This window comes from Cherax quadricarinatus, chromosome 88, assembly GCF_038502225.1.
Source record: "Cherax quadricarinatus isolate ZL_2023a chromosome 88, ASM3850222v1, whole genome shotgun sequence".
NCBI lineage: Eukaryota > Metazoa > Arthropoda > Malacostraca > Decapoda > Parastacidae > Cherax > Cherax quadricarinatus.
Window position 1 is genome coordinate 8096996 of NC_091379.1, and position 16690 is coordinate 8113685.

Here is a 16690-nt window from a genome sequence, read left to right on the forward strand (position 1 = left end):
GTATGAAAAAAATTTTTTTTTACCACATGAAATGTTAATTTTAATACACACAAACTGAAAAAGGCATGCACAATTAAATGACACTTACTTTTATTGAAGATCTGGTGATGATTGATGGGATGGGAGGAGGGGAGAGAGTGTGTTAGTGTTTAGAAGGGGAATCCCCTTCCATTAGGACTTGAGGTAGTAAGTCCTTTTCTGGGGTTACTTCCCTTCTTCTTTTAATGCCACTAGGGCCAGCTTCAGAGTCACTGGACTTCTTTCGCACAAGATATCTGTCCATAGTGGCCTGTACCTCTCGTTCCTTTATGACTTGCCTAAAGTGTTTCACAACATTGTCAGTGTAATAATCACCAGCACGGCTTGCAATAGCTGTGTGAGGTGATTTTCATCCATGAAGGTTTGCACTTCAAGCCACTTAGCACAGATTTCCTTTTTTATCTTTGTAGTAGGCAACTTCTTCAATTTCTCTCTCCCTCCTCTGAACCAGTTTCCTCAGGTCTGGCCTCTTGCTCTTGAAGTTGATCTATCAGCTCATCAGTGGTTAGTTCTTCATTGTCCTCCTCCACCAACTCTTCCACATCCTCCCCACTAACCTCCAACCCCAAGGACTTTCCCAATGCCACAATGGATTCCTCAACTGGCACAGGATTCTCAGGGTTAGCCTCAAACCCTTCAAAATCCCTTTTGTCTGCACATTCTGGCCACAGTTTCTTCCAAGCAGAGTTCAAGGTCCTCTTAGTCACTTCCTCCCAAGCCTTACCTATAAGGTTTACACAATTGAGGATATTAAAGTGATCTCTCCAAAACTCTCTTAGAGTCAGTTGAGTTTCTGAGGTCATTACAAAGCACCTTTCAAACAGAGCTTTTGTGTACAGTTTCTTGAAGTTGGAAATAACCTGCTGGTCCATGGGCAAGCAGGAGAGGAGTGGTATTAGGAGGCAAAAACTTCACCTTAATGAAGCTCATGTCCCCATAAAGTCGCTCTGCCACGTCTGTAGGATGACCAGGGCATTGTCTAACACCAGGAGGCACTTAAGTTCTAATTTCTTTTCAGTTAGGTAATTTTTTCACATTGGGGGCAAATGCATGGTGTAACCAGTCATAGAAAAAGTCCCTAGTGACCCATGCCCTTACTGTTTGCCCTCCACAGCACACACAAATTATCCTTGAGGACATTCTTTTGCCTGAACGCTCTGGGAGTTTCAGAGTGATACACTAATAAAGGCTTCACTTTGCAATCACCAGTAGCATTAGGCACACATCAACAAAGTAAGCCTGTCTTTCATAGGCTTATGTCCTGGGAGTGCCTTTTCCTCCTGAGTAATGTAGGTCCTGCTTGGCATTTTCTTCCAGAACAGGCCTGTTTCATCACAATTAAACACTTGTTCAGGTTTCAGTCCTTCAGTTTCTATGTACTCCTTGAATTCCTGCACATATTTTTCAGCCGCTTTGTGGTCCGAACTGGCAGCCCTCACCATGCCTTATCACACTATGGATGCCACTACGCTTCTTAAATCTCTCAAACCAACCTTTGCTGGCCTTAAATTCACTCACATCATCACTAGTTGCAGGCATTTTTTTTAATTAAATCCTCATGCAATTTCCTAGCCTTTTCACATATGATCGCTTGAGAGATGCTATCTCCTGCTATCTGTTTTTCATTTATCCACACCAATAAGAGTCTCTCAACATCTTCCATCACTTGCGATCTTTGTTTCGAAAACACAGTTGAACCTTTGGCAAGAACAGCTTCCTTGATTGTCTTTCTGGTGCCCACAATAGTAGCGATGGTTGATTGGGGTTTCTTGTACAGCTTGACTAGGTCGGCTATACGCACTCCACTTTCATACTTATCAATTATCTCTTTCTTCATCTCTATAGTAATTCTTACCCTTTGAGGTGTAGGGTTGGCACTAGAAGCTTTCTTGGGGCCCATGGTCACTTATTTTCCAGAAACAGCACCGAAAATACTGTAATAATACGAAATATTCCGAGTGTATGCTTGGATGTTACCGCGGAGGCTGGCTGGTAAACAATGGGACGGGGCGGCACATGTGAGGCTGGCTGAGGGCACATTGGACGCGTCTCGGACGAAAGTCGGTAAGCGGGTTTTTAATCGGTATGCGCGGCAAAAATTTTGCGATAAAAGTAATCGTTATGCGGAAAAATCGCTATGTGATGCCATCGTTATGCGGGGGTCCACTGTACTAAGTATATACATACATGTATAGTCCTAATAATGGCTACTTTCCTTTTTCATAATGCTGGTAGTGTAGCCATTATTATGACTCTGTATACCTAACTCTTCCATGGTTCTGTATGTCTTACAAGTCTGTCACAATTAATGCTCTCCAGATGTGTAAATCATTAAGAGTATTTATCTCAAACAGACTTTATTAGTTAATGGTTCAAGTTGGACCAAAATGTTGTCATAAGTTTCTTTTTCCTGTGTGTGGGTTACTTGTGTATTGTTCCAGACATGTTATTGTGCCTTTTTATTCTTTACTACTCCATATTATACTTCACTTGAAAATGTTTTATTTATAAGATAAGATAAGATTTCGTTCGGATTTTTAACCCCGGGGGGTTAGCCACCCAGGATAACCCAAGAAAGTCAGTGCGTCATCGAGGACTGTCTAACTTATTTCCATTGGGGTCCTTAATCTTGTCCCCCAGGATGCGACCCACACCAGTCGACTAACACCCAGGTACCTATTTGCTGCTAGGTGAACAGGACAACAGGTGTAAGGAAACGTGTCGAAATGTTTCCACCCGCCGGGAATCGAACCCGTGACATTTTATTGTGGTAACGTTTCACTCTCCAGGAGCTTTAAGCTCCTGGAGAGCAAAATATTGCCACAATAAGTTGTCACATGAGTTTCACTTGTGTCCTTTTACCCAACATATTGTCACTAATTCTACCAACATTAATACACTATATTAGTGCAAGAGTTGAAATCTTGAGTATAGGCCTAGCCTAGGCTACATTCCGTACAACATTTTTATTTGTAAAGCCTATGAATGATACAAGTAAGCAACATCAATATGGGAATAATGAAATAAAGCAATTTGATAAAAAATAAAAAAAAGATAATCATGACAAATTTATTAGGTTAAAAGAATGCTGTACAGGTAAATGACTTCCACATGCCATGCTAACATAATTCCCATATCTGTGAGTTTTGAGATCCGACCGGTAGGTCAGAACTGAACTCAGACATAAGTCGAGGAGGATCTATATACAGTGTACCCCCGGTTTACGATATTATTTCATTCCAGAAGTATGTTCAGGTGCCAGTACTGAACGAATTTGTTCCCATAAGGAATATTGTGAATTAGATTAGTCCATTTCAGACACCAAACATACACGTACAAATGCACTTACATAAATACACTTACATAATTGGTCGCATTGGGAGGTGATTGTAAAGCGGGGGTCCACTGTACTATGGTATATATTCTAATAGCTTGTGACTCATGGTTATCTTTTGATAATGGAGTTTATATGTATCACTACTATTTACATATCACTCTATAAATGTATCACTACTATTTACATATCACTCTATAAATGTATCACTACTATTTATGTATCAGTTTCACTACATATATGTATCACTGTTATTTATGTATCACTTTCACTGTATATATGTATCACTGCTATTTATGTATCACTGTTTCACTGTATATATGTATCACTACTGTTTATGTATCACTGTTCTTCTGTATATATGTATTGCTGCTCTTGTGTTTAAAGATTGATTGGTGTACAAGACCTCCTGGAGGATGTTCCAGGCCGGTCCCGCCGAGATTCCCACTCCGGACCCTCCGACCTCAAATCTTTCATGAAAGGCGTCACAGGAAAATCCTCTAAATCCTATTCTGTTAAGGACGAAATTTCAAGTAAGTTTAATTTGGGAGTATTGCATTTTTCAAAGGTAATTTTTGCTTGTAATATAAAACATAATGCGGTAAGACCCTGCCTTACGAACACAAGTTACTGTGATCTGCAGTTAAAAACACTTATGTAATGAGAAAGTTTTGATTATACAGGTCTCCCTCAACATTCACGTTTTCAACTTTCACGGGCTTCACACATTCGCGAATTCCCAACCGCCAAATTCCCAGCCGCCAAATCATATTTAAGTTTCCCGCCACCTGCGAGTCCCTACTACCCTCTCTCCGACCCCCGCAACTGGCAGCCAGCCCTCGCACCACTCAGTGTGGTGAGTGTTTTGTTTGTTCATTATTTGCTATTAAACTACAGAATAAATAATGTAAACACATTCATGACTGCATATTGGAATGGCTATTTGGACAGGTATTGGATGGTGACATCATGTGTTTACTCTTGAACATTGCAAAGAATTAAACATTTCTGCTACAGCTAATAATAACAGTAGTAGTAATAATAATAATAATAATAATAATAATAATAATAATAAATATGATATAATTGAAGAAGGAAATTGTACAAAAATACGAGGGAGTGGTTGACACATCGTCAGTGTGACTTTGTTTATGCTGGAGTGAACATTAGTCTCCCTGCTCTTCCAAACATTTCACAATAATTCATTGTGTTTGGTGCTTGTAGACTGAGTGTGACTGGAGTGGTAGAGGCAGTGATTGAGGCAATGGTATTTAATAACATACATGTTAATAATAATACATGTTATTAATAATAACATGTACTATTATTATTTATAACATATATGTTATTAAATACCACTGCCTCAACCGCTGAATTATTGTGAAATGTTTGGAAGAGCAGGGAGACTAATGTTCACTCCAGCATAAACAAAGTCACACTGACGATGTGTCAACCACTCCCTCGTATTTTTGTACAATTTCCTTCTTCAATTATATCGTATTTATTATTATTATTATTATTATTATTATTACTATTGTTCTTCTTTCTTTCAACACACCGGCCGTATCCCACCGAGGCGGGGTGGCCCAAAAGGAAAAACGAAAGTTTCTCCTTTTACATTTAGTAATATATACAGGAGAAGAGGTTACTAGCCCCTTGCTCCCGGCATTTTAGTTGCCTCTTACAACACGCATGGCTTACGGAGGAAGAATTCTGTTCCACTTCCCCATGGAGATAAGAGGAAATAAACAAGAATAAGAACTAGAAAGAAAATAGAAGAAAACCCAGAGGGGTGTGTATATATGTGCTTGTACATGTATGTGTAGTGTGACCTAAGTGTAAGTAGAAGTAGCAAGACGTACCTGAAATCTTGCATGTTCATGAGACAGAAAAAAGGACACCAGCAATCCTACCATCATGTAAAACAATTACAGGCTTTCGTTTTACACTCACTTGGCAGGACGGTAGTACCTCCCTGGGCGGTTGCTGTCTACCAACCTACTACCTTGAATTACTATTGTTATTATTAGCAATAGCAGAAATGTTCGATTCTTTGCTGTCTTCAAGAGTAAACACATGATGTCACCGTCTAATACCTTTCCTAATAGCCATTCCAATATGCAGTCATGAATGGGTTTACATTATTTATTCTGTAGTTTAATAGCAAGTAATGAACAAACAAAAAGTGGTTGGGCAAATATTTTGTTAGTGGGATGGATTGTAAAGGACCTGCCTAGTATGGGCCAACAGGCCTGCTGCAGTGTTCCTCCTTTCTTATGTTCTTATGTTAAAACACTCACCACACTGAGTGGTGGTAGGGCTGGCTGCCAGTTGCGGGGATCGGAGGGAGGGTAGTAGGGACTCGCAGTGGTGGAGGCAGTGGTGGAGTCTGTGGTATTTAATAACATACATGTTATTAACATACAAGTTATTAAATAACATACGTTATTAAAGCATAACATGTATATATTTAGTACAATTTACGACGTTTTCATGTATTTTATGATTATTCATGGTTCAACAAGTTAAGGGAGCAATATTGTAATATATTTCCCTACAATATATTGGGGCACCAAACATTCACAGTTTTTCAACATTCGCGAGGCTCTTGATCCCCTAACCCTCGCGAATGTTGAGGGAGACCTGTAAAGCCTGATGTGCAACACATGTGTAACACAATCATCCATTCTACAAGTATTTTCTGTAGGATAATAATTTTCTGAGTCTACAGGAGGGGTTTGGGATATTTACTGTTATGAGGGACATCTAAACTGTCATATCCGTGTGCTTCTAGCAAGACAGTGATTGTACGAATGATGGTGAAAGTCTTTCTTTTTTGGGTCACCTCGCCTTGGTGGGAGACAGCCAGCCTGTTAAAAGAAATAAATTCAGAATTACAAACTTAAAAGTATTTTATTCATACAGAGATTATACTTAGTTCTACATAAACCCTTCATATAATGGACCTCTGTATATTGGACTTAAAAATATATGGAACAAAATCATCTTTGTCAAAAGGACAAAGTTTGTTAGCCATGGAATTGTCTGATTTTGTTATTTTCACAGCTAAACAATCTCTTCTTTGTCCATTATGGGCTCCGTTACCAGCTACCCACTACCCCTGTTAGTCCATTATATGGAGGGATTACTGGCCCATGGCCAGGCTCTGGGATTAGAAAAACTCATCAAAGGTATATCGAAGATACATATAAAGGATGAATGTAAGAATTTAAAGGGGAATTAACCTTTTTAGCATATAGGGTAAAATATCTTTCTTTTCTTTCAACAAACCAGCCATATCCCACCGAGGCGGGGTGGCCCAAGAAGAAAAACAAAAGTTTCTCTTTTTAAATTTAGTAATTTTTACAGGAGAAAGGGTTACTAACCCCTTGCTCCCGGCAATTTAGTCGCCACTTACAACACGCATGGCTTACAGAGGAAGAATTCTGTTCCACTTCCCCATGGAGATAAGAGGAAATAAACAAGAATAAGAACTAGAAAGAAAATAGAAGAAAACCCAGAGAGGTGTGTATATATATATGCTTGTACATGTATGTACAGTGTGACCTAAGTGCAAGTAGAAGTAGCAAGACGTACCTGAAATCTTGCATGTTTATAAGACAAAAAAAAGGACGCCAGCAATCCTACCATCATGTAAAACAATTACAGGCTTTCGTTTTACACTCACTTGGCAGGACAGTAGTACCTCCCTGGGTGGTTACTGTCTACCAACCTACTACCTTGAGGGTAAAATATATATACGTATATTATTATTAAAGCTTGGGTGGTAAATGCAGTAGCGAGGAGACGGTTGGAGGCAGTGGAGATGTCCTGTTTAAGGGCAATGTGTGGTGTAAATATTGTGCAGAAAATTCGGAGTGTGGAAATTAGGAGAAGGTGTGGAGTTAATAAAAGTATTAGTCAGAGGGCAGAAGAGGGGTTGTTGAGGTGGTTTGGTCATTTAGAGAGAATGGATCAAAGTAGAATGACATGGAAAGCATATAAATCTATAGGGGAAGGAAGGCGGGGTAGGGGTCGTCCTCGAAAGGGTTGGAGAGAGGGGGTAAAGGAGGTTTTGTGGGCAAGGGGCTTGGACTTCCAGCAAGCGTGCGTGAGCGTGTTAGATAGGAGTGAATGGAGACGAATGGTACTTGGGACCTGACGATCTGTTGGAGTGTGAGCAGGTAATATTTAGTGAAGGGATTCAGGGAAACCGGTTATTTTCATATAGTCGGACTTGAGTCCTGGAAATGGGAAGTACAATGCCTGCACTTTAAAGGAGGGGTTTGGGATATTGGCAGTTTGGAGGGATATGTTGTGTATCTTTATATGTGTATGCTTCTAGACTGTTGTATTCTGAGCACCTCTGCAAAAACAGTGATAATGTGCGAGTGTGGTGAAAGTGTTGAATGATGATGAAAGTATTTTCTTTTTGGGGATTTTCTTTCTTTTTTGGGTCACCCTGCCTCGGTGGGAGACGGCCGACTTGTTGGAAAAAAAAAAAAAAAAAAAGTATATTATTATTATTGAGAGTTATGGGTAAGGTAAAAAGTAGGATTGCAGAGAAACAAGGAGGATTTAAAAAGTGTAGGAGATGTGTAGCTCATATACAGATACCAAATATATATATATATCTTGAAAATGAAAATAAACAATACTTAGGTAAAGGTAGGCAACTTTTTGTTAGCATTCATGAATTTAGAAAATGTATATAATAGGATGGATGGGGAGCAGTATAGCAGATGTTGAACCTCCCTTTCCCAAGGCACTATATAAACCTGTCAGATTTACTCCTTCCCATTACAATAATATATCAAATGATTATAATCATAACCATAATTTTTAGAGGTGTGGAGAGGTAAGCCAGCAGAAGGCCTCGATCACATGACAAAAAGCTCCAGCTGCGAGTCATCATGTGACTAAGACAAGCCTCAGGAAACACTTATCCTATTTTTTTTTTTTTTTTTTTTTTTTTTTTTTTTTTTTTTTTTCTCTCTCTCAACAAGTCGGTCGTCTCCCACCGAGGCAGGGTGACCCAAAAAAGAAAGAAAATCCCCAAAAAGAAAATACTTTCATCATCATTCAACACTTTCACCACACTCACACATTATCACTGCTTTTGCAGAGGTGCTCAGAATACAACAGTTTAGAAGCATACACATATAAAGATACACAACATATCCCTCCAAACTGCCAATATCCCAAACCCCTCCTTTAAAGTGCAGGCATTGTACTTCCCATTTCCAGGACTCAAGTCCGACTATATGAAAATAACCGGTTTCCCTGAATCCCTTCACTAAATATTACCCTGCTCACACTCCAACAGATCGTCAGGTCCCAAGTATCATTCGTCTCCATTCACTCCTATCTAACACGCTCATGCACGCTTGCTGGAAGTCCAAGCCCCTCGCCCACAAAACCTCCTTTACCCCCTCTTTCCAACCCTTTCGAGGACGACCCCTTCCCCTCTTTCCTTCCCCTATAGATTTATATGCTTTCCATGTCATTCTACTTTGATCCATTCTCTCTAAATGACCAAACCACCTCAACCCCTCTTCTGCCCTCTGACTAATGCTTTTATTAACTCCACACCTTCTCCTAATTTCCACACTCCGAATTTTCTGCATAATATTTACACCACACATTGCCCTTAGACAGGACATCTCCACTGCCTCCAACCGTCTCCTCGCTGCTGCATTTACCACCCAAGCTTCACATCCATAGAAGAGTGTTGGTACTACTATACTTTCATACATTCCCTTCTTTGCCTCCATAGATAACGTTTTTTGACTCCACATATACCTCAACGCACCACTCACCTTTTTTCCCTCATCAATTCTATGATTAACCTCATCCTTCATAAATCCATCCGCCGACACGTCAACTCCCAAGTATCTGAAAACATTCACTTCTTCCATACTCCTCCTCCCCAATTTGATATCCAATTTTTCTTTATCTAAATCATTTGATACCCTCATCACCTTACTCTTTTCTATGTTCACTTTCAACTTTCTACCTTTACACACATTCTCAAACTCATCCACTAACCTTTGCAATTTTTCTTTAGAATCTCCCATAAGCACAGTATCATCTGCAAAAAGTAACTGTGTCAATTCCCATTTTGAATTTGATTCCCCATAATTTAATCCCACCCCTCTCCCAAAGACCCTAGCATTTACTTTTTTTACAACCCCATCTATAAATATATTAAACAACCATGGTGACATTACACATCCCTGTCTAAGACCTACTTTTACCGGGAAGTATTCTCCCTCTCTTCTACACACCCTAACCTGAGCCTCACTATCCTCATAAAAGCTCTTTACAGCATTTAACAACTTACCCCCTATTCCATAAACTTGCAACATCTGCCATATTGCTCCTCTATCCACTCTATCATATGCCTTTTCTAAATCCATAAATGCAATAAAAACTTCCCTACCTTTATCTAAATACTGTTCACATATATGCTTCAATGTAAACACTTGATCTACACATCCCCTACCCACTCTGAAGCCTCCTTGCTCATCCGCAGTTCTACATTCTGTCTTACCTCTAATTCTTTCAATTATAACTCTACTGTATACTTTTCCTGGTATACTCAGTAAACTTATTCCTCTATAATTTTTACAATCTCTTTTGTCCCCTTTCCCTTTATATAAAGGGACTATACATGCTTTCCGCCAATCCCTAGGTACCTTCCCCTCTTTCATACATTTATTAAACAAAAGTACCAACCACTCCAACACTATATCCCCCCCTGCTTTTAACATTTCTGTCATGATCCCATCAGTTCCAGCTGCTTTACCCCCTTTCATTCTACGTAATGCCTCACGTACCTCCCCCACACTTACATTCTGCTCTTCTTCACTCCTAAAAGATGGTATATCCTATTTACTGACAAATATTATACTACAACTCCTTTCCAATTAATGTAATAATATCAATAATGAATACTTTAGCATGCCAAGGAGTTAGTATTTAAATTGAAATTTTAATAGAGCACTGTATATTACACAAATTAATTTATGTATTTTATTTATTCAGATCCTACTTAATGTGTTTAAACTTTAGAGGATGTGATGCATTATTATATTTTTGTTTGCAGATGATGTAATGGCGGTACTAAAATTAGATAATAACAAAGTTGTTGGCCAAACTAGCTGGAAGCCATGCTCTCAATCAGCATGGGACCAGAGGTAGGTCCACTCTTATGAATGATGATTTTACTGGACATTTGTGGAAATATTTTCACTCAGTGAAGGAATGTTGTGGTGGAAGACAAGTTCAATCAGAGGTAGACAGTTTAGAGTGAAAGTTTGTGATTAGTGTTTGCAGAGGTATGTGCACAGCACCTGAGAGGTCTCTAATTCCACAACCTCAATGCTGATATCTTTGTGTATCAGTGATGATGGCAAGTTATGCCACCTCTAAAGCTTTCCTGCAGTGATCGATTGATGAAGTTTAAGCCCTGTATAAATAAAAGAGTGCAACGTTAAACTGATCTTAAATTTGCATTTGTTATAATCCCAGACACAGAAAAAGTATAACTGTTATATATTTTTTTCAACATACCTTCCATCTTCCACTGAGGCAGGGTGACCCAGAAAAGAAGAAAACCTTACGTATACAGGAGAAAGGGTACTAGCCCCTTGCTCCTGGCATTTTAGTCACCTCTTATGACACACATGGCTTATGGAGGAAAGATAATTGTTATATCATTACAGTAATTCAGCAGAATCTGAATTAATGAGTAGGTTACAATTTTAAAATTTGTTGCTTAACAGCAGCAGCATTATCTGAACTGAACAACATACGGAAAAATAGGGTTGTGTTCCTGACATATCAAGAAAAACCAAACAAGCTTTTTAATTTCTTAATTTGTCAAAAATAATATAGATTTTCATGCCTTACATTGACAGCATTTTCCCGCACAGTCTGCTTTATCAATTCATAAACATAAATTGATACTAGAAGATAAAACATCCAGGGATCTCCATAAAAAGCATTTACCAGCATCAGTGCATCAGCAGAGCTGATTACTTGTGGATGATTCTTGAGTTCAACACTGAAATTCCCACAACTATTTGATTAATTACAAGAGGCACACTACTCATTATCAAGAAAGAGGAAATCCAGAGATACAGGACCTTAGAACCAGCTCTCATCAGTATTTCCAACAAGAAAAATGAATTTTGCGACATAACTGAGCCTGTGATGTAAATAGTTTAGAAAACCAACAAATTGAATAATGATACACTTGTGCAACATTTAGGAATCTTTATTGAAGATACATTTTGCCAGCCAGTGGCTTTTTCAGTCCCATACAAAGAAGAACGGTGAAAGAAAAATAGGAGTTTGAGGTAATCAGTCCCTCAGCCTGCAGTTGTAGAGAAAAATACATTGAGGTATCTGTGGAGAAAAAGCATGTTATCCATGGAAGCAAAAAAAGGGAATGTATGAGAGTGCAACCTCTCCTCACTTAGCGACGTGCTCGTTTACCGATGCCTCAGAGTTACGATGGCCCTGTGACCAGTATTTATACCCAAATAATGTATATTAGAGCTGATTTCCTCTATTCTGTTTATTTCAGTATACAGTACACTACTGTATGAACATTTAAAAATATACCAGTTATAAATGATGCAAAGGTGACATTAAAACAATATCAAAGATGGTTGACACAAACCCACTACCATTATAGTATTCTCCTTGCTTAGCAATAAATTTGTTTACCAATGTGGTCTTAGAAACAGAACTCCATCATTAAATGAGGAGAGGCTGTATAGTGGTACCAGTGCTCTTGTATGTGTGTGAAGCATGGGTGGTGAATGTTTCAGCAAGGAGAAGGCTGGAGGCAGTGGAGGTGTCGTGTCAGAAGGTTGTGTGTGGTGCAAATATCATGCTAAGAGTTCATAGCTTGGAGATTAGGAGGTGTGGGGTTACTAAAAGTATTATCCAGAGGGTGGTAGACTGGTTGTTGAAGTGGTTTGGACATTTAGAGAGTATGTAACAAAATAGGATGCGTTGGAGGGTGTATATATCTGTAGTGGAAGGAAGGCAGGGTAGGGGTTGTCCTAGAAAATGTTGGAGGGAGGGGATATAGGTTTTGTATACAAGGGGCTTAAACCTCCAGCAAGTGTGCATGAGCATGTTAGATAGGACTTGAAATGCTGTTGGAGTGTGAGCATGGTAACATGTATGAAGGGACTCGGGTAAACCAGTTAGCCACACTTGAGTATTGGAGGTAGAAAGTACAGTGCCTGCAGCTGAAAGAGGGGTAGGGATATTTGCAGTTTTGAACTCTAATGCCAGCACTCCTCTGGCAAGACAGTAATGGAGTGAATGATGGTGAATTTTTTTTTTTTTTTATACCCTGCCTCAGTGGGAGATGACCTTTCTTTTATTTTATTTGTTTATGTATGTATTTATTTATTCTTAAATTAATATATGTTTGTTTCTTATATGTAGATTTAGCATCGATTTAGAAAAATCCAGAGACTTAGAAATAGACATCTACTGGCGAGACTGGCGGTCGCTGTGCGCGGTTAAGTTCCTAAGGTTGGAGGAGTTCATTGATGATGTAAGACATGGAATGGCACTTCAGCTAGAACCAAAGGGACTACTGTTTGCTGAGGTAGGTATACTCACTATTAGAGCTTTCCAATATAGGAGATAAGGACATAGGAATTTTAACTAATAAGAGTGTCTATTTTAAATAAGTTAATTACCCATTAACATAATGGTGTTTTTTATCAGCATTCACAGTGGTGCTTTTAGATGTTCAGTATTCATAATAGGACTTTTAGATGTCCAGTTTTCACAAGGGGACTTTTATATGTGAAAATCATTACTATTTAGTGATTGTTATTTAAGTGGGGGTGGAAAACTTAACAGTGGTAGGTCAGCAGATGCTCAACTAGGTAATTGGTCATCATCTGATAAACACCTGTGGAAGAGGATACTTGCGAACAATTAAGAACATTTATTAAAGAAAAAGATTTGCCATGAATGTCTTTGTCAATGTTTCAAGGTAACGTTTCCTTCAGTAAATGTCCTGAACTGTAGAGAAGTGTTATTTTCCACAGTTTGTCTACCAACTTACAACCTGAACAAGATATGTGCCAGGAAGCATTTTCCTGTTTTTTGATGAGCAAAACATTATCTAGAGGAAAAGCTGCTACAATAGATAAATAGTACATATATAGTCGGACTTGAGTCCTGGAAATGGGAAGTACAATGCCTGCACTTTAAAGGAGGGGTTTGGGATATTGGCAGTTTGGAGGGATATGTTGTGTATCTTTATATGTGTATGCTTCTAGACTGTTGTATTCTGAGCACCTCTGCAAAAACAGTGATAATGTGCGAGTGTGGTGAAAGTGTTGAATGATGATGAAAGTATTTTCTTTTTGGGGATTTTCTTTCTTTTTTGGGTCACCCTGCCTCGGTGGGAGCCGGCCGACTTGTTTAAAAAAAAAAAAAAAAAAAAACATAGTACAGTAAACTTTATGAATAACAGCACCCCTGGGGATTAAAGGTGCTGTTATTTTGATTTTTCCATTGTTTAGAAAGTTTTTGTTTTGACTGTTTAATACATTCTGTGTTGGTGATCCGATGTTATACTTCGTCATTAACCCTTAAACGGTCCAAACAAATCGACGTTCAGATTCGTAGTGCTACAAAAGTAGATCTACTTTTTTTAACATATTTTCAAATGTAACAAAAAAAAATGTAGATAAAAGTTTTTTTTTACACATTTTCAAATGTAAAACAAAAAAGAAGATCTACATTTTTTTACATACTTTCAAATGTTGAAAAAACGTATATATACGTTTGGACCATTTAAGGGTTAACACACTTCTACTTACACCCCGTTCTAGTTTCTTTATTATATCAGGTTTGTCACAATTTTAATGTTTGTTTTTCTTCATTTGCAAGTTGAGGAAACATTTCTTGCTCTAATTAATTACACATACAGCAAAGGTAAAATGGCACTGTATATTGTAACATGCTATCAGCACGGAGTTCACTTTCAAAATGGCCACTGTAAACAAATATTCGTATTGAACATGGTATAAAATACCGACAAGTTGACGATTAAGACACATGTACAACAGTTGGATGTTGTTCCAGACCATGGAGATGAACTCTTCATCCAGAATGAGGGATTGAACCCCTCAAATACTTTTTCTCCAAGGTTGATAGACTGATTACATCATCTTCATTTCACCACTACACCTACTGTCTCCTCTGCACTTAACTAAAGAAGCCTACTCTATAGGTGAAACTTAAAACAATGAAGATACCAAACTGCTGAATATGTGTCGTAATCATCAAACAAATATTCATGTGTTGCCGAGTTCTGCTACTGTAGCTCAGGGCGCTGTATAAATGGCGTCAGTTTCAGTGTGCTGTTAGCTCAAGAGTGCCATTGTGTAGGGTGATGCTATTTTGACAGTTTACTGTATATATACTATTTATTGCTGAAAAACATTGAAGAGCTGATGCAATGAATAATTATGTGATAAATTCAATTGACTGGAGAACTGGTGTTTTTTCTATGGTGCTTTTGGTGATATGATGTTACACAGAGGGAAGAGATTGAAAGTTAAGGTGGTTCTGTAGGAAGCTAGCTAAAAACTTGCTGGGATAAAGTATTAGAATCACGGGGAAAATACAGTAGGTGAGTATTACAAAAATGCTTGATAATAAAGTCATCAGTTTATATTACAGGTTGGCCATCACTAATCCGGCAATCGGTAATCTGGTTCTGTCAGTAATCCGGCACTAATTTCAGCTAGCATAATTTCAAATTTCTGGGGTTGCCACGCCAACCTGCTCACTTTTACCCCGAGCCATGGTTCCAATGAATAGAGGAAATGCTTCTCGCTGTGTAAAGCACGTACACCGTACATTGTCCATAAAAGATAAGGTGGCTTTGAAGCCACTGTTGGTCACCATGAGCTCAGCTCACTCAGATAAGCTCTGACCAGTAAATTTGGTCCTACATAGGAGATAATAGGTCCGTGTGGTAAGTGTGCACTGTATAAACAAAAATCCTGCAGCACGCAGTGCATAATGAAAAAAAAAATGCGACTGTATTTTTGGTGTAAAACCAACTTTGCGGTGTATTTTTGTATGATTTTTATGGCTGTATTCTCATTTTTTTTGTCTTATTTGAGAGAATGGAAGACAAGTTACAGAAATAGACATGATTTTGATTGGTTTCATAACAGAAAGTACCTTGAAATTGAGCTCAAAGTAGCGGAAACGTTCGATTTTTACCGATGTTCAAGAGTAAGCAAATGATATCACAGTCCAATACGTATCCAACTGGCTGGTCTAATATGCAGTCATGAATGGGTTTACATTGTTTATACAATTACAATAGTGCAGTAGTCTGCATAACAGTAAATCTTTTATTTTTTTATGTATACCTTTGATATACCTTTGAAGAGTTTCAAGAGTTTATCTACTCTCTGAGCCTGGCCATGGGCCAGGCTCGTCTGGTGCTTGCCTGGTCAACTAGGCTGTTGCTGCTGGAGGCCCACTGCCCCACATATCCATCACAGCCTGGTTGATCTGGCACCTGGTGAAGATACTTGTCCAGTTTCCTCTTGAGGGCTTCTACACTTGTTCCAGCAGTGTTTCTGATATCTTCTGGTAAGATGTTAAAAAATCTGGGACCCTGGATGTTGATACAGTGTTCCCTTACTGTCTCCACCACACTCCTGCTCCTCACTGGGTTTATTTTACACTTCCTCCCATATCTCTCACTCCAGTATGTTGTTATGGCAGTGTGCAGATTTGGGACCAAGCCCTCAAGTACCTTCCAGGTATATATTATCACGTACCTCTCTCTCCTCCACTCCAATGAGTACATGTTCAAGACTTGCAGGCGTTCCCAGTAGTTTAGATGCTTTACTGGCTCAACGTGAGCCGTAAACGATCTCTGTATTTGTTCCAGCTCCGATATTTCTCCTGCCTTGAACGGGGCCGTCAGCACTGATCAATATTCTAAGTGAGGGAGCACTAGCAATTTGGAGAGTGTCACCATCGGCATTATTTCCCTTGTTTTGAAAGTTCTCAATACCCACCCCGTCATCTTCCTGGCTGTCATGATCTTTGTCTTGTTATGGTCTTTAAAAGAAAGGTCCGCTGACATAATTATTCCTAGGTCTTTTACGTGTTTCTTATGTTCTATTTAGTGACCCTCTTGAGTTTTCTATATAGTGCTCCTTTTGAGTTCTTCATTCTTTCCATACCTAAGCAGCTGGAACTTATCACCATTGAACGTCATGTTGTTCTCCACTGCCC

The 16690-nt window shown here is 38.8% G+C and overlaps 1 protein-coding gene across 14 annotated transcripts in view; it reads left to right on the forward strand.

Moving 5' to 3' along the window:
* Pkn (serine/threonine-protein kinase N) overlaps positions 1-16690 on the forward strand; it is a 792491-nt gene that overhangs the window by 500604 nt on the left and 275197 nt on the right. For all 14 annotated transcript variants that reach the window (XM_070103966.1, XM_070103967.1, XM_053790731.2 and 11 more), the window contains 3 exons: positions 3761-3906; positions 10482-10572; positions 12845-13010. In XM_070103966.1, coding sequence (XP_069960067.1) covers positions 3761-3906; positions 10482-10572; positions 12845-13010 — 403 coding nt within the window. The remainder of the gene's footprint in view (positions 1-3760; positions 3907-10481; positions 10573-12844; positions 13011-16690) is intronic.